At 52.9% G+C, this 21,224-nt stretch overlaps 1 protein-coding gene across 4 annotated transcripts in view; it reads left to right on the forward strand.

The window, feature by feature from the left end:
- SLC37A1 (solute carrier family 37 member 1) overlaps positions 1-21,224 on the forward strand; it is a 75,859-nt gene that overhangs the window by 2,632 nt on the left and 52,003 nt on the right. The window contains exons 2-3 of one of the 4 annotated variants that reach the window (XM_057306700.1): positions 3,678-3,739; positions 17,437-17,668. In XM_057306700.1, the coding sequence (XP_057162683.1) occupies positions 17,613-17,668 (56 nt within the window). In that variant the 5' untranslated portion in view covers positions 3,678-3,739; positions 17,437-17,612. Of the gene's footprint in view, positions 1-3,677; positions 3,740-13,307; positions 13,390-13,765; positions 14,140-17,436; positions 17,669-21,224 lie in introns of those variants that run through there. The other 3 variants (XM_048215156.2, XM_026498725.4, XM_057306699.1) reach the window with 3 other exon arrangements.

Raw genomic sequence — 21,224 nt, forward strand, 5'->3', positions numbered from 1 at the left:
TTAAGCATGTCTTTTTATAATAAAATGTCAAAAGTTATTTAAGTGTTAAAAATCTGGAATGGTAATTGGTAAGTCAAATACATTTTAGCTTTTTTGCATGTGAAAATGAATGTCAGAAATTCAACTTTCAGATTTGCTCTAACAATGACAGTAATCAAGGTTTGCTAAGTTCTGACTCTTTGCTGGCTGTGTTTTAAGAGTTTTATGTGAATTATCTTATTAAATCCTTTCTGTCATCCCCCACTGTATGGCTAAGGAAAGGAAGCCACAGAGAGGTAAAGTCATTGCTCAAGTTCATAGAGCCAGCGAGCGTCAAAGCCATTACAGTTCATCACTATACTCTACTGCCTCCCAAATCCGATTTAAAGGAATAGCCGTGGTTTTCTGGGAGTGGCCTTAAACCATCTACCAAGCAGAGAACCACGGGCTCAATGAGCTTTAGATTGAAAAAACATAAGTGGCTTAAGCAAACCCTGTTCAGATCACATCACTGGCAAGCAGCCGGGTGCCTAGCCATAAATAGCAATAGTGAATCCCCAAATTTACAACTTGATTTACATCTCATGCAAATGAGTCAGTTACCCCTGCCCCCCCCCCCAATCTTTAATCTACAGTAATTTCACTACACTGCAGGTTTAGCAGTTGCCCATATAAGGCAAGACGGGGTAACAACAGGACCCGGCCCTAGCCTCCCACAGCAACAACAGACCTGATCCAAACTCCTCCGTGCAGAAGAGCTCCGATCAGGCTCTCCCCTCTGAGAGACCTGGGGAGTCCCAGGAAGACTTCATCAGGCCAAGCTGATTGCTGGTAGCCCTACACTCCCTGACCCCTGAATCCAGGTGACCCTGAAGTGCCTGGTGGTCACAGAAGCAGTGCTTTCAAACTCTGAAGGGAGGCCCTCAAAATGCTTCCTTAACTCATTCTCCTCCTTTTCTTCATGGCCATAAGGGGCAAAAGGGGGAGGACATCACCAGAAGGGAGTTTCTTCACTGGAAAAAAGGAAGAAATCCCCTTCTACCTCTTAAAAACCTTTTCAGGGAGACACTTCCCATAATTCCCCTGCAAGGTCTCCCATCATCCCCCAGGAGGCGTTTCCCATCATCTACCAGTGAGCCCATCACCCACCGCGAGACTTCCCATCATCCCCCAGGAGGGATTTCCCATCAGCCCCCAGGCGGGAGCTTGCGCAGATGCATCCCGCCGTGAAGGAGGGAGGGCCGAGACGGCGGGCCACCGGTGAGTGGAGAGGGGGAGTGCCCACCGTTCTGCCCAGCTCTGTTTCCCCTGTAAGAAATTATCTTCTTGCCTTTCCCAAGTATAAAGGACAGAGACCCACCTCTCTCAACCTACGCACCCTCCTCCGAAAAAAGAATGAGTAAAGAAAACATGGTCCAGCCTGGCCAGGCCAGCAAGGGGCCCTTAGCCTCTACCGCGGGATTGCTCCGGAGGGGAGGAAAGTGTCTTGGAAGCCCCCCCCCCCCCCCCCGCCAGGTGTCTGCCACCTAATTGCACACCTTTCTGACCACTTCCAAGCGGAGGGCTGGAGGCCTGGCAGTTGCCATGGCGACTAGCTGTGTCCCTGAGCCTGTCCCTTCCGAGCTCCTCAGGACTGGCTTGAAAAGGCCTTAAGAACTAGGGAGAATCAGAAGAATGCAAACAGGCCTGTTTTGTTTTGTTTAAGGCTGTAGCAGCTGCTCAGATAATAAGCAGGGGCTCTCAACAAAATGAACTCAGACCCATCTTAACTATGGAAATGTCAGGCGGTTTATTAAAATTGTTTCCATTCTTGGCAATGTAAGCATATACTGTATGTATGCACCTATATAAACATACACGTGTAGATACAGATAAATAGGTAGGTAGATGTAGACATATAAGTAGATATTTTAAAAACAGGAATTGCAACCTCTTTTTTAAAAATAGAGTTTTAATGGCATTAATGGATAGGAGCCAGACGCAAGGCTGGAATCCTAGCCCTATTTTCTACTTTCTGAAGTCTGTTTGCCCATCTTTAAAATGGAGATGTGGTCACTGCCCTCCGAGGGCTGTTGTGCTGTCTACGTGAAATGTGTACGGTGAGCCTAGCACAGTGCCGAGCGCACAGTGCAGGCAGGTCTAAGCTATTCACAGTTAAACTGTGTCTGGCTCATGTAGTCAGTGAGGCATCTTCTATCAGTAGGTCTTTGTGGACTTTCAACTCCAGTTTAGCTTCATTATTTTCAATCGTCATTTCTTCCTGAAGAGGATCAAACTGCCAAAGACGTTCAGCCAGGTCATTGCTCGAGACGATCAGAAGTCAGTCTGTGACGAAGACTTGTATTCGTTAGCGCCAACGTCCACGAGGGCAGGAAGAGACGGCAGTTCCTTGCCGTTCGAAGTGAGCAGGCTGAAGTTATGCCTCTCGTGCACATGGCAGCCAAGAAAGAGGAAACAACCAGCCACACACACCTACCTGAGTTATGTGGTTTAATGGAAGGATGTCAAGATGCTGTCATTAAGACACAAACACGCATTCTCGTCCACCCCGGAAGTGAACCCATGCAGTGATGCGGCGTGACCAGTGGGGCAGAGAGCTTAGCGGAGTCGGCGGGGCGGAGACGAGATGTCTGGAAATGGGGCAGGCTAGCATTTGATATTACACAGCAACTCAGGGGAGCGCCTGCAGCTCATCCGGGCTCCCCTCTCTCACCACACAGCACAGAGCAAGTGTTAATCAACACATGCTCATCGAATTGCATGTTAGATATCATTTTGCAACAGAACCGTAATTTATGCAACACTTGGAAAAGAGAAAAAAGGAGAACATATCAATTTTTTAATTTCTTTTTTCATCTGGTTTATGATCCTGTTTTTTTTATTCTTCTTAGATTCTATTTTCCAGGGGCTCTCTCAATACATCAGTTAAGTAATTGTAGCCGAGTATGTGCTGAGCCCCTGGGTTGTGTATTAGGGGGCTTCGAGGAAATGAGAAAAATTTATAGACCCATTTGGGACAAATTCAGCATTAACTCATGCTGTTAAAAAAATTACCAAAACTCTGATCCTCTGTGGCTTCCTCTCGATCCATTATGCTAAAATGGACGTCATTCTTCCCCATAGTGGGTATGTAAGGCTGGTTCTGCTCTGATGCTACAGACGACCTTGCGGTGGCCAGGGGCGGTAGAGGAAGGTGCCAAGGTCCAAGGGGCTGCACCTTCCAGGGCCTAAGGGTGAATCAGGTTCTCCGAGGCAGGTGCAGGGGAGGCGCCGGCAAGCCAAGTGACTTTTCCCAGAATAAGGCTTGCCCTGCCCAACTTGGAGGAAGGTCATGAGTGAATGAGATCACGAGGATGAAATGTTCTAGAAAGGCCACGTGCTATAGAAACGAAATGTGTATACTTAACTCGGGTTTTTAAATCACTGACCACATACTGCTTGATCCGTACGGAAGAATGCGTGTGCTCGTGTGTCAGGGATGCAGCCTAGAAATGCGAGGAACCCCCATGAACCCACTCCCCGAAATGAAGACACGAATGAAGAGATGAATAGAATCACTGTGAACAGCTGAGTGCAAAGAGCTCTGTCCACACCTCAAATCCACCTGTGCAGAATTCAGCCTTGTAGGCGTGGAGGGTTCCTGGGCCAGTACGAGGGGCAGGGAGACTAACCGCTTACTACCCCGTGTTGCCTCCTAGAATGGCGGGTCCCGTGCCGATGTCCCGCGCAGTGACGGATGCTCGAGGATCCCTCGCCTGCTGTAAGTCATTGTTCTTCTTGGCTGATTTGGTGGGCGGAACTGGCCTCTCAGGGTGCCTTTAATTTGTATTTCCTGGATTGTTTGTGAGGACGAGCACTTTTCCCCACAGGCTTACTCTTCACCTACGTTAACTCGTTGTAATTATTTAGACCACTTTGCTACAGGACGCCCTCCTAGATCAGCGAATGCTGTTCTGTCTTTCTGAAACGCGATTCTCGAGTTTCCCTACCTGGTGAACAGTTCTTCACCTTGAACGCTTCACCCAGATGTAACCTCCTTGGGGACGCTTTCCTACCTGCTTCGAGCCCCTGGGGACCTCCCCTTCTCTCGGCTTCTGTTGCAGACCTGGCACGCTGGAGACTTGGGTTTCCAGGTCAGCCTCCCTCCACGCCCCAGGGCCCTGGCCCCGCAGTCTAGCACAGAGCCTGACACGGAGTCAGGGCTCACACTATTAAAAATTACTGAGTGCTTTTGGCAAAATCGGTAAGATGCAGTGAAGTACAAAGAAGAAAGTAAAACTGACCAGTAACCCTCACCTCCCTGGGACAGCCGCTTACTGGCAGCCCTTCCAGGCTTTTAAAATGCATATATACTTGTACTTAATTGGAATGGTTTCATTTGTCACCTGTCATTATCGCGTGCTATTACATGGTCAACACCTCAGACCTTCAGAAGTCTGGGAACAATATTTCACCTAGAGGATACGTCACAATTATCTTGACTCAATTGAGGTTTGATAAAAGAATGAATGGAACTGTTTAATACAGATTTGAAGGAGGTAGGGAGCATTACTTAGGGAGGTTATACTCCTTTATGTTAGTAAGAAAATACCGTTTCACTTTTCTGGTACCTGATTCATCCCTCCTCTGGGATGACCCCCAAAAGCACTTGCTCAGCTCCGGGCAATAGCCTGTCCTCTGCTTATGGCGCTGGTAACCCCGCTTGTTTGTACGTCTTTCTCTCCTCCCCGGGCCTGGCTTTCAGCGATGCAGCTGATAGGGCAAGCCTCCAAGCAGTTGTGCACCAAATACAGTGGTCAGGAGAGCGGCAGAGATCTTTTCCCTCCCCCTTCACAAAGAGGAGAGCCAGAAAGATTTCAAACGGGGCTGGTAGTTTAAGCTTTCCTAGGACTGGCATCCGCGCCCGCTGAACGCTACAACTTGGCCCTGACAACCGGGCTGGGATCCACGTTGGCCACGCTGGGCGCCTGGCTGCCGGCTCCGGGCATTGCGGCAGCTCGTGAGCTCAGGGCTGCTTATTTCTGGCACTGGGGGCAGGGCCTCCATGTCGGGACCCTCCAAGTTCCCCCAACGAACAAGAACGGAAATGTAAAAATCCCCATGTATTAAGCAAGCTCAGTTAGAACTTCATTCACCAGGGCGCTCCTCTGCTTCGTTCTTACTACGTTCAAAATATCGTTGGGGTCACAGAAGTTACAATATCAAAAAAATACATAATTTTTTTTCTAAAAGACTTTTTATGTTGTTGTAACTAGAAATTTTATAGCATGTTTAAGGACTTGGGGCGACTTGGGGGTTTTGTGGCTTGAGGCTCACTGTAGTTTCATACGGACTAGATGGCGAGCTCCCTGAGAACGGCATCTGTCCTGTTCCTCGTTGTAACAGGCACGGTGTCTTTCAGAGCCAAGTGCTCAGTGACCCTACATTAGAGAAGACACTGAGGCGTAAAGAGGTGCAGGAACGTTCCAAGGTGACCCATCTAGTGGGTGCTGCTGGGCGCAGCAAGGACGGCAGGCAGTACCCCTGCAGGGAGACTGCGGCCCCGGGGCGGCCAGGCCACTCTGGTCCCCGTCCCCAACGTGGCAGGACACGTCCCCTCACAGATGCAGGAAGGCGGCTGCCACGTGACCCACAGGAACTTTGTAGGCAGATCTGGGTTTCAGACTTCCGTGAGCTTTATGCCACATAACCAAGCCTTAATGGGACTTACAGTAAAGAGAGGAGGCAGGAAATCAGGATCCATTCTTAGAAGAAAACGGCAGATCACCCACACACCCTGCTGAAAGGGACTTTGTGGCTAGTTCCCTCCTCCCCCAGCCCCAGGGCATGTCCGAATCCTTAGTATTCAGAGTAACACCATCCCCCACCCCCCACTCCCCCACACTTGGGAGCAGCCCCTCAGCAGCAGGGGTTTCTGAGTGTCTCCCTTGTGCCAGGCTAGATGCTAGGAGGTAAGGACTCACTGATGGACAAACGGGTAAAAAAATCCCTGCCCTCGTGGAGCCCACATCCCAGCACGTGATCTCCGTCACCCTCACATCCGCTGCAGGAAGCCACGGTAGGACAGCTGGCGCTCGGCGGGGGGGGTGGGGGGGCACAGCGAGGCTTCTGCCCCCCCACCATGCACACGGTGAAGGTGGCCTGCAGGGTGTGCTTAACAGTGGGAGGCCGTCTGTTCTGCTTTTTACCAGCAACGTTAATAATCAGCTTGCTCGCCCGTTAGCGCCCCATACTGCTGGAAGTCCGACTTTTTGATGAGTGGAGAGGAAGTGAAGCTTCTCCACGTTAAGTAAGCAGCTTCTGATTTTGCTTTTCCCTCCCTCTCTAGTACTGTTCAATGCTTCTATGCTTTCTAAGCTTGCGGTGTTCTCTTGAGCTCCGAAGTCCAGACTCGCCAAAGGTCCCTCCACAGAGGCCCTCCCCGGGGTTGTCTGCTCCTTTCCCGGATGCGCCCGGGCCTCGCCTCCCAGTTCCCTCGCAGACAGAGGGTCCTTGCTTTAAACCTTACTTCTTGTTGCAACCCAGATCCTAGCACAGGACTTCTTCTGCACACAGTAGGGTCTCATGCTTTGTGGTTCTTTCTCAGGAAAGACCGAACCTTCCAGAACCACCCTTTTCTCAACGCCAGGGGAAAGGAGTGACTCCTCCCTGGAAATTGGGGGGGGTGGTGGCAAAAGCTGACCCTTCAGGTTGGAGCTGCCCACCTTTGTCCTCTCTCAGTGTCACTCGGGCCACAGACACATTCCATCGCACACACAGATTGGCACCGATAGAAACTCATGCTCTCATTACTCTCCTTCTCGTGGCCGGCAGCACCTACCTGCTGCCCGCTAGGCAGTGTTCGCTGCAGGTTCCTTTAAATCCTCTTGATTTTCCTCCAACGCCAGAGGCTACCTCCGGGCTCGTCCCTTGCAGCAACTGACTTTACCTTCTGAACAAGGGAACGTAGATGAGAACTCCAGCTCATGCCTGCCTGCCTGCAGACTGACCTCTGTCTACATCTGTCCTTTTCCATTGTCCCTTCTCCATCCCGGGACTCATTTCTCCTCACGTGGTTTGGATTCCTTGTCCTTCTGCCTCTGGAGCTCAGAACATCGTGTCACACTGGAAAGGAAGGACGTTATCAATGGACCGGGTCATGGCAGAAGGACTCAGGAGCCAGTAAGAGGAGACTTCCAGGGGTGCCTGGGGGGTTGCAGTCCTGTTGAGCAGCTGACTCTTGGTATCAGATCAGGATCTCAGGGTCGTGAGATCGAGCCCCACATGAGGCTCTGTGCTCAATGCAGAGTCTGCTTAGGATTCTCGCTCTCCCTCTGCCCCGCCCCCTGCTCTCTCTCTCCAAATAAATTTTTAAAATCTTAAAGAAAAAAAAAAAAAGAAGAGGCTCCCACCACGGCCAAGATGGGCAAATGAGATGAGTGCAAAAAAGGCAAAACAACACGAAAGGAAACTGATAACTTTTGGAAGAGTGCTAGAAAACCAAGTCATTATTTTGACAAGTGGCAGAGAAAGGAAGGAATCCCGCCTTTATTCTGCCTTTCCTACACCGACCACGCCTTAGAGCCAGCAAGTCACTGAGGAGGGCAAGTCCGTCTCTGTGGAAGTGCACTACAGATAAAGAGAACTCATGGGTCTAGGACAGGACTTCTGTGATGTCCCTTCCCGACTTCTGTGATTCTGACTTTGAGTGAAGGATGGACTTAGGGAACGTCGACAGTCACCCATGTCATGCTCCTCATTGCCCGAACCAGACCACACCTCAAGATCTCCCTGCTGAGTTCAGGAAGGGCGGCGGGCAAAAGAACGTGTTCGATCACATCTCAGAGATGGAGCCAGCACCACGCAGAGTGTAGGACACTGCAGGACAAATGGCCTGGCCTCTGCAACCACGGGAACAAAGTGTCAGGGCCCAGAGAGGCACAGGGCAAATCTCCAGATGAGGAGGCCCGGGGGGCATATCAGGGCAATACGGGCGCCGTCTGCTTGGATCCCCATTTAAAAACAAACCAACTAGAGGGCGAGAACGTTGTAGGACCGGCAGGGACACTGAGAGCACAGGCTGGGTATCTGATGCTGTTAAGGGATTATCTGTGCTTGGGGGAGTCACGACCATTGGGTCGTGGTGATGTTTGAAACCTTATCTTTTAGAGATGCAAGCTGAAAGTTTACAGATGGCAGGCTACGATGTCTGGACTTGCTGCAAAATACTGCTGGGCAGGGAGGGGTTGAACAAGGAAGAAGCGTGACTGGCTGCGTATTGGTAGTTGATGAAATTGAGTGAGGGGCAGCTGGGGCTTCATTATAGTGTTCTCTCAACTTCCACATGTGCTCGAAAATGTCCAGACATTCAGAACATCCTTCATCCTCCCTGGGTCCCTCTCCAGCTTTGGACCCTTCTCTCCTCCCCAGGCACAGCCAACCTTCCTGAAATGGTTGTCTGCTTTATGCTGCCTCCTCCTCTTCACTCCTCACTCAGTCCTGCCCCAAAGTGGTTCCCCCTGCCAATGGAAGGTTCAATCCCCCACTTGTGGGCAAAGCTTGTAAACCCTGACTTGTGTACAGAATCTGACTCTACAGCACCCCCCCCCCATCCCCTTCTGGAAACTGCCTTCCTTGGGCCCTTGGACATCACCCTCTTCTGGCCTTTCTTACTACTCTATCCACGGCTTCCAGCCTCTCCTCTTTGCCTGGCCCTTAATGTTGGCACCCCTAGGTTCAGTCTCGGCCTCCTGCCTGGGCAAGCTTCTACTCCCCTGCTGTCCATTGCTGTCCATACCTGGCCTCCCTCACCAGCTTAAGATTCTTCCAGAGACTCTAAAGCCACACCTCCAGCCCCCATCAGCATCTCCACTGAGAAGTCCCCTGGGAACCAAATGGTCAACAAGTACAAATAAATTCCTCTCCCACCTGCCCCCTAAGTCTGTATGTTCCATGTCCCTCTCTCCACGAAGACTCTACCATTCACTTAGCTGCCCAAGGCTAACACCTGTGGGACAGCCCTGGCTCTCTTCTCTCCCTGCCTTCTAGACCTTTCTCCAACCCATGCTCCCCAGCAATCATAATCTTGGGCCATCACTGTTCCTTGACCAGCCTGCTGCCTTGCTTCCCAGGTTTTCGTGCTGCTGGGTTCCCTCTGCATGGACCATGTCCCTTCTCTGCCCATGCTCTTGGCCAACCCCTTGTATGCTCCTGAGATGTTACTTCCTGTGACCGGCTAGTCTAGATCAGGTGACCCTCCTTTGCACCCGGTGTGTCCGTGGCCGTAACGTGTAACCATGTTGTGATTGCTGGTTACCTGTGTGACGTATTCCCTAACTGGATGCTCTTTGAGGGCAGGGGGATGGAAATCACATCTGTCTTTGCCTCCTGGAGCTGTGTCGTGGCAGTGGGGTTTCCTTGCCTCTACCTCCCTCTTGGCTTGGGTCAATGGGAGAGTGGGACTTGAGAGGTCGGACTGTCTGCTCCCTGCTCCTTCCCTGCCAGGCCACCCCCTGACAGCAGCTACATCCCCTCCCAAGCCCCCTCCTGTCTGGCAGCTCTGACCGCAGCCCCAGCTCCCCGAGTCCCGGCAGCTGCTCGCTTCCCTGGCCCAGCGTGCCAGCAGCCTCCTGATGCTGGCCTGAGAGTGCATTCCCTCATAGACTCCCTAGCCCGTGCCCTGCTGGAACTTCTGTGGTGGCCCTGTGCCAGGCGGGTGCCCCCCCGGCCCCACAAATTCTTGTCCTTCCCAGTACCACAGAACGTGACTTTATTTGGGACTAGGGCAATCGCAGAGGTGGTTAAGCCAAGGTCGTGTTGGAGTCGGGTGTGCCCCCCATCCAGTATGACCGGGGTCCTTGTAAGAGGGGAGACACAGACACACGGAGGGAAGTGAACGCAGACCCGCGGGAGACACAGAGTGATGACAGATTGCAGGCGCGCATCTCTGAGCTAACAAACACCCAAGGATGGACAGCAGCACCGGCAGCTGGGAGAAAGGCCTGACACAGGCCCTCCCATGGAGCCTTTGGGGGGAGCGCAGCCCGGCCAACACCTTGGTCCCGGACTCCCGGCCTCCATGACTGGGAGACCGTACACTGGCGTGGTTCGAAGCTGCCTGGCTAGAGGCCCTTTGTCACCGCAGCCCTGACACGCGAAGACGAGCCCCTTCCTCACGCTCACGTGAGTCTCCCGTTGAGGGGACCGGCTGATTCTTGCCACACGCCTTTTGCTCTCTGAACTTTTCAAAGTCAAAGCCCCTTGTCACCAAGGCCTCGGTGCCTGGCACAGGGCTGGCCCCCGTGGGCAGCAGACACCTGGTGCGTAAGAACGAAAGCACCTCTCATTTGGTCTGTTCCTCTTTTACTGAAATAACATCAACACAGTCAAAGCAAGCATGGGCGTTTCGGGTTAAAGCAGAGACCCAACCAGGCCAGGGGTGTTCAGCGGACAGCCCCACGCCTGGCCCCCTTGGGTTCATCCATCTGGAACCCTGGCCCTGGGCTGTGTCCGTGGCCACCCGAGGGCTCACCATCCCTGGCCGAGCACACCGTGTCCTGACCTTGAAACACTGGATTGGAAAAGTTCAGCTGGATTGCAATTCATTCTGTTCTCCTAAGAAATCACCATATTACGTGTCAATGAAAGAAAAGAAGGAGCTGTTAGATTCTTTATAATTTCAACCGTTGTAAAATTTGTGATTGTAAAAAATGGTTTTAAAGTTACTTAGGGCACCTGGGAGGCTCAGTCTGGTAAGTGTCCAACTCTTGATTTCTGCTCAGGTCGTGATCTCAGGGTGGTGAGATCGAGCCCCTTGTGGGGGTCACTTCTCAATGGGGAATCTGCTTCTGATTTCCTCTGTCCTTCTCCCCATGCCCCTCCCTGCGCTCGCTCTCACGCAAATAAATTAATAAATAAAATCTTTTTTAAAATGTTTAAAAAGTTACCTAGTTGCACAGAGAAAAGTGTCTCAATGAAGACGTCCCAGCTGTCCCCTCTCTTCTGAGCTTGCTTGCAGCTGTCTTAACCATAAAACCTGGAATATTCATCGAAGCAATCATAGGTTCTCATTTCAAAGCGTGAACTGTTTTATTTGGACGTTTTATACAAATTTATTATTCCCCATACTACATTTTTAGGTGTTTTTATAATCATATAAAAGATTAATATTTTATTAAAGATTAATATTTTAATCTGTTTAAAATTAAAAGATTAATATTTTCGGCAAATATTCTGTAGACCATCCTGGCCCCCTCTGGTTTTCCAAAGTATGCCACGCAATTCACATTTTCTCTGAGACACCTTGCGGACAGGGACTGCTGCCTTCTGAGTCAGGGCATGACTCTGAGGGTCTCTCCAACTAGATTTAGAAAGAACTGGTACCAAGTCACTGCGAAAAGTCAGGATAAACTGGTTTCTATGGCCCCAGGAAATGCCGCACAGGCTGCCTGAGGGACAGAGAGATTTGAATCCAGGAGGAAAGGCTGAGGCCGGCCAGCAGGGCAGACCCGTCAGTATGTGAGAAACACGCCTCCTGGAGGCGACAGTGCTGTCCCCAAGCTGGGGCAGGAAGCTGCAGGAGCGGGGTCAGGCCTTGTGGGAAGCTAAGGGACCAGGTCTTGTTCCTGAGGGACAAAGGGGCACCGTGAGGGGTTTCATCAGGAATGACAGGATCCCAGCTGCTTTAGGAGGGCAGTTTGAGGCGGGTGAGAGAGTGGGTGTCTGAGGAAGAGGCTGATGGGGGAGGCAGAGCACACTTTCAGCGAGAGAGTAGGAGCCCTGAGTGGAACCCGTGGGAGCTCCAGAGGGGTGGTCTGGGGAGAGATGGGAGCCAGACTGGGCTGGTTTGGGGATCACCAAGAACGGAGAGTCAGGAAAGGGAGAAGGAACTGGCCCGCAGAGACCCTGCCAAAGGGAGAAAGAAGTTGAGACGCCTGGGGCCATCTCACTTCCCAGAGGAGGGGGCCCAGCAGGTGTCCTGTGGCTGAAACCTTGGGGCCCCCTGAGGCTGGCAGGTTTCCTTTCTGCATGGAGAATGCCTTTCAAAAGCCAAAGGGGACATTTGCATGGCTCAGTCGTTAAGTATTCGACTCTTGATTTCAGCTCAGGTCATGATCTCAGGGTCCTGGGACAGAGCCCCCCCCCGCATAGCATCTGCTTGGAATTCTCTCTGTCCTTCTGCTCCACCCCTCCACCCCCCACACCACACTCTCAAAAAAAAAAAAAAAAAAAGCCAGAGAAGTGGTGCATTTTACACAACTCAGCCAACAGAAAAGGATGGCAGAATGTTCTAGAAACAAAACAGGGCCCCAGGGGAAACCGTGAGGCCTGGCAGGAGAGGAGGAAACCTTCTCCAGGCTGGCCTGAGGGAGATGTTGGGAGGCGCAGGCCGCTGTGCCCGGACCCGCTGTCCCTACAGACCTCTGGGCTTTTACAGCGAGGCCTTGAAGTGCTTTTAGCCATAAGCACTGTTTTTAACCAGGGGCAGCCTCCTTCCTGGAATTTCATCTGCAAAATGTGTTTGTTTTCTGCTTCACTTTGCTCTTCCTGGGAGGTTCTGTTCTGGGAGCTGGGCACCTGGGCCCAGGTAGGATGCTGTCTACTGTGGGTGCCTGTAGGAATATAATCGGACCCTTGTGGGGGCTGCCCAGGGTCAACTGTGGGCCCGAAATGAGAGTGGGATTCAGAGAACAGTTGTTCTGGGATGCAGCGGGAACTGCCTGTGAGGGGACCAGCGAGAAGCCATGGACACAGGTGACCAGAGCCAGGCTGGGCTCTTCCAGTCTAAGCATCTGAGCTGCGTGTCATGCACATTCAGTTGTGATTAAAGAAGGGTCAATAGAGCCTACCCGTGGGCCACTTTTCACTTAGTAGAAGGCTAGCTTTATGATTCTGACTCTTGGGAAGGGGCTGTGGGAATTAAGGCAAGTAGTCCAAGGAACACCCTCTTCAGCGCTGGGCCTTCCAAGGGCGCGCGTCGCTTCGCTGCGTGTTGGTAAGACCCACCTTGAGGACTAAGGGCGCAGGGGGAGCTCCCTGTTGGCCAGTGGAGAACGAGCCAGTAAGCACCCGCCGAGCCAGCCGGCAGGTGCAATGACACAAGCCGGCCGCCAAAATGCCGAGCTGGGGCGGGGGGCGGCCTGGGGGCCCCAGCAGCCGGGCGCCACTCGCGTGGGGGCGCCCCCGGGGCTGTTTGGGATCCTGGGCGCGCCCAGGGGCCGGGGGAGGATCGGGGGAGGACGGCGAGGATCGCAGAAGGGGGAATGAGCCGGAGGGGGAGGGCCGAGCCGCCCGCCGCCGCCGCCCGGGCCCCGGCGCCCCGCGGGCCGCAGGAAAGTGAAAGGGGCAGCGGGGCCGGCGGGGCCTCCGCGCGCCGCCCCAGGAAGTCGCGAGCAGGAAGCGCCCGCGGCGGCCGGCTCGGGCCGCGGCCAGGTGAGGCGCGGGGACGGAGACAGGGACAGGGCGGGGAGAGCGACGCGGGGACGCTCCGCACTGCCTGCACTCGCCGGGCCGCCGGCCTCGGGCTTTGCGGCCGCGCAGCACCTGCCGCGGCGGGGCGGGTCCCTGCGCTCCGGCCGTCCCCCGCCCCGCCGGCCTTTGTGCTTGGCCTTGGCCTGGGCCGGGGCGTCTCGACTCCTGCCTTGCCTCCGGAGGGACCCCAGCGGCGCGGGGATTCTGGACGAGTGGAATCAGGGACGAGCTGAGCGTTCCTGCGGGCGCCCCTCCCCACCCTGCCGCGGCCGCGGTGACAGCGGGGGTCCGGGGACCCGCGGGAGGAGCCCCGCGCACTGGCCGCCGCGCGCCGAGGACGTGGGCGTGCCGCCGAGCCCGCCTCCCCCGGGGACCGGCCGCCGGGGAGGAGTCGGCGCTGAAAGCCGTTCGGGAGGCTTGGGGCGCTGGCGCTCTGGGCCTCTGGGCTGTTTGTCTGTTGAGCAGCTGGTTCCCGGAGCTCGTGAGCCTCCCGGCCAACACGAGTGACAGCGTCCTTGTGGATCGGTAGGAAAGCGCTGGAAAGTCCCCCCACCTGCCGACCTCCAACCAGCGGCCTCTTTTTCCCTCTTTCCCCCACCTTCCGGCGCTCCCCGCCCTAGCAGCCACGCGGCCGCTCCTGGTGACTGGGTGACCCCTCGGGCCCGTCCGGATTTGCATTTGAACGGAGGACTCTGGAAAGCCAGCCCCCAGGTTTGCATTTCTAAAGGTGGAATTCCGGAGCCTGCCTCTCCTTCCCTCTCCTGGGGCTGGGAGCTGGCAGCTGGCAGCTGGCTGCCGGGAAGGTGCCCCCTGCCTGGGACCAGAAATTGTGGGAAGTTGTTTTGAGTTGGTAACTGTGTTAGGTATTCTCTCAGGGTCCTTCCTTGGTCTTCTTGTAGGTCAAGACTCCAGACCTTCAGCGTCTCACCATGTAGCCTTGGACCCCATCTACAGGGTCTATTTTGTGCATCACCTTGGACGTTCATTGTGTTGGGGGAGGGAGGGGAGACAACAGTGGTGCACTGTCCTTTTTGTGTTGAAACCACAGGAAAAAGATAGTGGTCACTGTCAGTAATGTTTAATATGGAATACAGTCTTTAAAGTGCAAACCGTAGGAAGTATTTTCTCTGGAAATGAGGTTGTATTCATTCTCCCTCCCCTCCTTCTCTTCTCTCTCTCTCTTTCCAGAAAAAAGAAAAAAATTTTTTTGGGGGGACATGCATCTCCCACCCATCTTTGTCTTAAAATAAGATCCACTTTAAAAACTCTGGCTTTAAGTAGGTGATTTAAACTCCACACGGGGCTGCTGAGATGATTTAAAGCAGGGCTCCGTTCTGGGAAGGCCCTTTCAGAGTTACTCGTGCCATGACTTTCTTTTCAGTCTTATTCTTGTCGTAGGAGCCTGTGGACCGCTCCGGGTGGCCAGGTCACCCGAGCACGGCCAGAGAGCGCGGCTCGGGAATGCGTGTTTGCCTCGGGTCATTCCTCTTCTAGTGCCTGGCTTGGGCTCTTTCAGAAGATGGGTGTAAAATGTACCTGTTGCAGATTTTGACTGAGCTGCTGGGGAGGGGGAGCTGAATCCCTGTCTGATGGCAGAATGACACTGGGTATTGTGACTTCTCTCTGGGAGTGGTGAGCTCCAGGAGCACCTATAAAGAGTGACTAGGGGAAAAAGTATGTCTTCGTTGTATGTAATTGGGCTGTGTGCCCAACACAGGGTGTCAGGCAAGGGCCCCACCTCGTTCCCCTGTGCTCTCCAGAGGAGGAAGAGAGGGAGGACGGAGCTGAGAGCTTCTGGACCTGAATTTGCTTGATGTCCAGCCTGCTGGGCAAGCTGCCTGTCCTCATCGGAAGGGAGTGCCTTGCCTCACAGCGGGCCTCACAGGGCTCCACGGGCTCTCCCTGCAATCCGTGCTTCTCAGGGGCCACTGCCCGGGCCCTGGAGCCTCATTAAATTGAGCTCTTCACATCCCACATGTAAAATCACTACCTTTGTGCAGCTTAACTGCACTTCTATGAGAATTCTAGCACTTGCTTTCACCCAATTCACAGGGGAAGACCCTGCAATTGTTTTAAAAAGAAGTTGAGATTTTCTTCCCTGCTGATTTCCAGAGCCTTCTAGTTTGTTTTTGGGTTGTTTTTTTTTTTTTTTTTTTTTTAATTACAGGTTTTACCAGAATTGAGGTTTACTGATTGATTGATGCAGATGACAATAGACTAGCCGAGCCACACCTAGAGAAGCAGTGTTTGGACAGGGGAAGAAGGTAGACTCCGTCCATCCATTTTCAGGCACTGTAAAACTTACATCCTTTACTCTGAAGTCATCGTCACAAAATTGTTTCTCAAAGTAGATTGAGGCCCAAACAGGAGCCCACTGACTTTAAGCGGAATTTTAGTAAAATATTCTTTAGATTTTGAGCAAAAACAGCTTTGAAGCATTTGCGGAGATCGGTTTAACACATCTCTGCAGCACTTGCTCTGTGCCAAGTTTGCACCTAAGTCCCGAGGATGGGGGGATGGGGCGGCCCCCTGCAGGCCTGGCTCCCTCTCCTGGATTTGCAGTCACACTAGCTGCTTTTTAGCGAGCGTCTTCTGCGCACCAAGCCCAGTGCTAAGCGCTTTCCATGGATGATCTGCTTTCTTCTCCATCAGAACCCTAACATGTAGGTGCCATCATTCCCAGTTTTTAGCCGGGAAGGTGGGATTACCCAGCCCAAGGTCAGGGGCGGCAGATAGGCGTGGGGTGGGCAGTGGGCCGGCTGGCGAAGGTGTAGTCTGGCTGGAGCAGACACACAGCCTCTCCACTGCCTCCCTGAGAGAGATGCAGGGGCGGGGGCAGGGGTCCTGGGATGAAAACACAGCAAGGATTCTGAATGATTTTGCTAAATGCCTGCAGGGAGATCCTTGAAGGAGGTGCGATGTGTGGAGGGGCATGTGTGGAGGGGCGAGGGCTGGAATGGGGGTGGGGGGGGGGTGCCCAGGCTCTTAGGAGTTTAGCTGGAGCCTTCCAGCAGAGCTATTTGCTTGCTTGTCTGTAACCCCAAAGAAGTTCTTTGAAGACATTAAATAAATTTCAGCAGCTTTAAATGGAGATGAATGTTTACTCAAAAGTAGATTTTTTTAATAAAAAATCATGTAACTGGTGAATTTTCAGTGAGTGCTAAGACAGAGCAAGCCATGCCCCTGCAGGCCCCGGGTCCCGTGTCATCTGATGCGTTGGTCCAAAAGATTCCTTGTTGCTAAGCATCGAGGACAGACTGAAAAATAACACATCGTGAGGTTGGCTGTGGGACAGGAGACCAGGCCTGCCTGGCGCGCTGGGCGTCACCGTCAGCTCTCAGGCCTCCCTGCCCATTCCTTTCCATCTTGCTCTGCCTTCGGCCCTGACTTCAGAATGGGGTCATTTTGCTTGACCTCGGAGGGGACCACGGAGATGGGGCAGATACACAGTCAGGTTCCTCCCACAGCATCGGATGCGTTTCAGTTCAGTTGGAAGGCCGCAGTGAAATGATTGGCTTGATGACCCGCCATCTTCCCCAGGCCTGTGTGCCTCTCTGTTGGTGTGGCTGGGACGTAGCCTGGTCCCCAGGGGTGGAGTCGAGCGTGTCCTGTTCCCTGGCATGCTCCGGTGATTGAGCACATGGTGGAACCATTGGGCACACACTGGTTTCCCGTGAGTATTAATATCAGTTCCGCAGGGTGCTGTGGTTCAGAGTGAATGGGAGGTTCTGTAGGTGTCTCCCGGATGGAGAGGGACTCTGGGTCTCTCTGTTCACCATCAGAACACCACGTGGAATTCCTGTCTGCGATCTTCACACAAGCTGTCCCCGAGGGCAGACGCTCTACCTCCAGCTGGTAGCTCTCACGGTGGGGGGAGCTCCCTGTCGAGCTGGCAGTCCAGCTTTGCTCTGGGCTGGCTGACGCCCACACCGGATGTTACTTCGGCCAGGGGACTCCCACAGTGCCTGTTGGGACCCCTGACTTTTCCACTCCTCATTCTCCTTGTAGAGAGCCGAGCCTCTGCCCGAAGGAAGAGGGCAAGCGAGACCCAGCAGGACACCTCGACGCACCTGCCAGTCCACGGGAGCTGCAGGGACCGGAGAGAAATACTTGGAGCCGGGGTTCATAACCTATGCATGAAGCATCCTCTCTTGTGACCAGAACTCCGTGGTCAGTGGGCGTAAATGGCTCCACTCCCCCCCGGCATTCGCCTCATCATCTCATTCTCCCGGGATCAGTGGTGAGTGCTGGCACATCAGTGCTCTGGCCTGGTGCTGCGTGGAGGCGCGGGCCCTCGCATAGCCGGCGTCATTATAAAATGCTCGTGGGTGCCTGGCCTCCCCGTGTGACTGTTGAGTGGCTTATCGGTGGTGCAAACTGTGACCAGGAATGTTGCTAAGGTGTCCTCCGTCTTTGGTTCTGACAGTGACAGCTACTGTTCAGACTCCTTCATAGTCTTCTGTAGTTTCTGTAATAATCACGGTGTCCACAGAAAAACGACCACGGGCTACCGGCAGGATTATAAAATGGCTGTGGGGGAAATAAGTGTGAACTCTGAGCCCAGTGAATGGCTTACCGGGGGCAGAACTCGGCTGAGAGAAAATGAAATCTAAACAAGTTAGATGTAGAGCAGAACACCGCTTCCTGTTCTGCGAGCAACCTCACCTCGCATGCTGTGACAGCCCTTCTTACAGTGGGTTCAGGAATCCCACACCCCTTAGACAAAGAAGGGGGCAAAGGCAGAGTCTAGAGCCAGCCTCGCCGTCCTCTAGCCCACCCTTTCAAAAGTTTCTCTTCCCTATTGATCTCTACTGGGAAGGAATAAGTTTTCCTCTATCCTCTTAGGCTCTTGGCTTGAGGGCATGCAAATTAAACTACAAAAGACAGATGTGCTGTGTAGGGGAGGTCTCAGGAAAATGTGACTCAAAGGGCTTATATGCCATCTTAATAAGGGAAGAGAAGGAGGAGAAGGGCATGTATGGAAAAACAAATGACTTTTTGGACAGGTTAAATGGACCCCAATGGGACTAGATGGGAGACATCTCCCCTGGTTACTCCGGGGGCGGGGTTTATGACACTTGAATTCTAGGTGGCTGTGCTTTTAGGCAGATGAGAAATTTCAGGAAGTCACATGCCTTCCACTCAGAATACTTTCTATGCCATAATGGCGTATTCTGGACCCCTTCATCTCTTTCACCACAGCCGCTTGTGGCCGTCACACCCTTTTCTGCTTCTCAGGCCCCTGCTGGTTGGTGGGCACCCACAGGGCCTCAGGGCTGACCGCAGACCTCTGCCTCCCTTCCAGAGCCTTTGTCATTTCATTTCATGTCTACCAGTAACCTGGCCACAGGCTTTAGACACTTACCTTTCATCTAGTGGGTGCTTACCTTCAGTTTCCTTGTCTGTTTTGTAACTTTATTTTGATACAATTTTCAAAACCACAGAAGAAAATTGTAAGAACATCACAGAACTCCATGGAACTCCTGTATGTCACAAATTCTTTCTTTCTTCCTTTCTTTCTTCCTTCTTTTCTTAGATTGAGGCGCTGGTGGAGCTGGGCTTCTCAGGCTTTAGTATACACCTGCTCCCCCCCAACTTGTTAAAATGCACGTGCTTACTCAGGAGGTCTGGGGTGGGGCCTGAGAGTCCGCGTTTCCCAGGAGATGCGCTGCCCTGAGTCCATAACCACACTCTGGGTAGCAAAGATACAGAGTGTCGTCTGCCTCAGACTTGCTCTTTGACCTTTACTTCCTAGATCCCAGCTTCCTTTGCTAAAAAGGGAGAGAGTTGACTCTAACGTTCCTTCAAAGGCTGTGTTTTTCTCCCACCGGGCATTGCCCTTGCTAACAACACCTCGATTTCCTTTGGGGACCTGACTTCCCTCCCTTGTGTGCAGTTGTGGGACTGATGCAGGCTGGCTGGGTCCTGGGACCCAGAGGAGGGCCCCGCAGGACCAGCCAAGAAGGCCGTTGGCTCCACGCAGGATAGCAATCAGACACGAACCGAGAGGAAGTAAGAACAGAGTTTATTAAAGATACAGAGAGAGTGTGGATACAGACAGCATTTGGGAGACTCAGAAAGGAAAGAAGCGTGAGTCTCGTATTTGCCTGGGGCCTGGGGTTTTTATTGACGGTGGTTGGCGCCCATGTCTCCTCATTGATCCGGGAACAGAGATGAGGGTTTATTTGTCCTCCGTAAGTCACTTATGCCCTGGAGCCAGGGGTCTTGGTGAGTCGTGGTCTTGGAAAAGTTCATGACGACTCTGTCCAGTCACTCGTTAGATGTTATCTGTTGTGCTGGAAGACTCCAAAGAAATCATTAACTCCTTGACATTTACAAGGAGGATAGATGTTATCTGTTCTGTAACAGATGTGTAAGGCGGGGATGTGGGTCCTAGCAAAACTAGAAGCAGGAAAAAGAGAAAATAGTTTTTTTATGGGGTTCCTTTAGTTTCCCTATTTCAGTAGATGGGTAAGTCTCAGGACTTTGGGGTTCATTATGGCAGCCGACGGAGACCCCGGAGGCTCTGTTCCCATGACGTTTCTCCTTATCCCGCGTCCCCAGGAGGCAGGCTAGGACCCTGGTCAGCTACGGGTCTCTCTCCTGGGATGTCGACTCTTGAGAAGAGTAAACCTAGGGGAGAGGGACTGTTGAATGCGGCGAGTCTAGCTAGGGGCCGGGGCTCAGCTGGCAGGCACATCTTCACATCCTGCCCTCCACCCTGTGTGTGTGTGTGTGTGTGTGTGTGTGTGTGTGTGTGTGTGTGTTTATAGACATCTACACACACACACCTTTTTTTCTGAATCATTTGAGAGTCAGTTGTAGGCATTATGCCCCTTTATTTCTACATAGGTTGGTGTGTATTTCCTATAAGACGTTCTCCTATAACTGCACGAAAGTCAGAATCGAGAAGTTGAACGTGATATAATAATACCATGATCTAATCCACGCTCCATATCCAGAAGTTATGTCAGATGTCCCGTGATGTCTTGTCCAGTGTCTCCTGGTCCAGGACCCCATCCAGAATGACGTGTTGTGTTCAGTTGTCCTGTGGGTTTAGTCTCCTTTAATCTGAAACTGTCTCTTGGCCTTCCTCTGTCCTTCGTGACCTTGACATTTTTGAAGAACACAAGCCATTTATTTTGTAGACTATCCCTTGTTTTGGGTGTCTAGTTAGTATTTCCTCATGATTAGATTCAGTTAACGCTTTTTTGTCAGGAACACCGCAGAAGGGAGATAACTCCACGCTGCTGGTGAGCGAGCTGCGGATGTGGGTGCCGGAGGGCCGAAGGGATCGGGTGCTGTTGGCTTGGAAATAATGTTATCAGGAAGAGCTGGAGACAAAGGCGGAGCATAGATACATATGGGTCTGCGCGTGTGTTTGGTGTGCGTGGTGTGCTTGCTGTGTATATGTGTGTGTTGTGTATGTTGCGTGTGAGTCACGCACCCTACCCCTGCCTGCGGAGAGGCCGTGGGAACAGCAGCGCTCCGTGGCCGTGAGCACCGTGGTGCCGTCTCCCACGGAGGGAGCAGGCATCCTTGGACCCTGGGCCGATGCCAGGACCAGGGCAGCAGGCAAAGTAAGATGAGCGGGACTAGTTCGGACCAGAAAGTAAACATGACGGGGCTCTCGCTGGCTGAGTCTGGAGGGACTTGAGATTTAAAGTGAATGACACTAGCGATGGATTAGCCCGTGGAGTAAAATAAGAACGAGCGCGTGCGCACTGCCGTGAGTGTGTGCACAGGTGGGAGACAGGACGCCCTGCCCCCGGTGCCTGCAGCTGTAAGTAGAGCCG

This window comes from Ursus arctos, unplaced genomic scaffold (assembly GCF_023065955.2).
Source record: "Ursus arctos isolate Adak ecotype North America unplaced genomic scaffold, UrsArc2.0 scaffold_4, whole genome shotgun sequence".
NCBI classification, from domain to species: Eukaryota; Metazoa; Chordata; class Mammalia; order Carnivora; family Ursidae; genus Ursus; species Ursus arctos.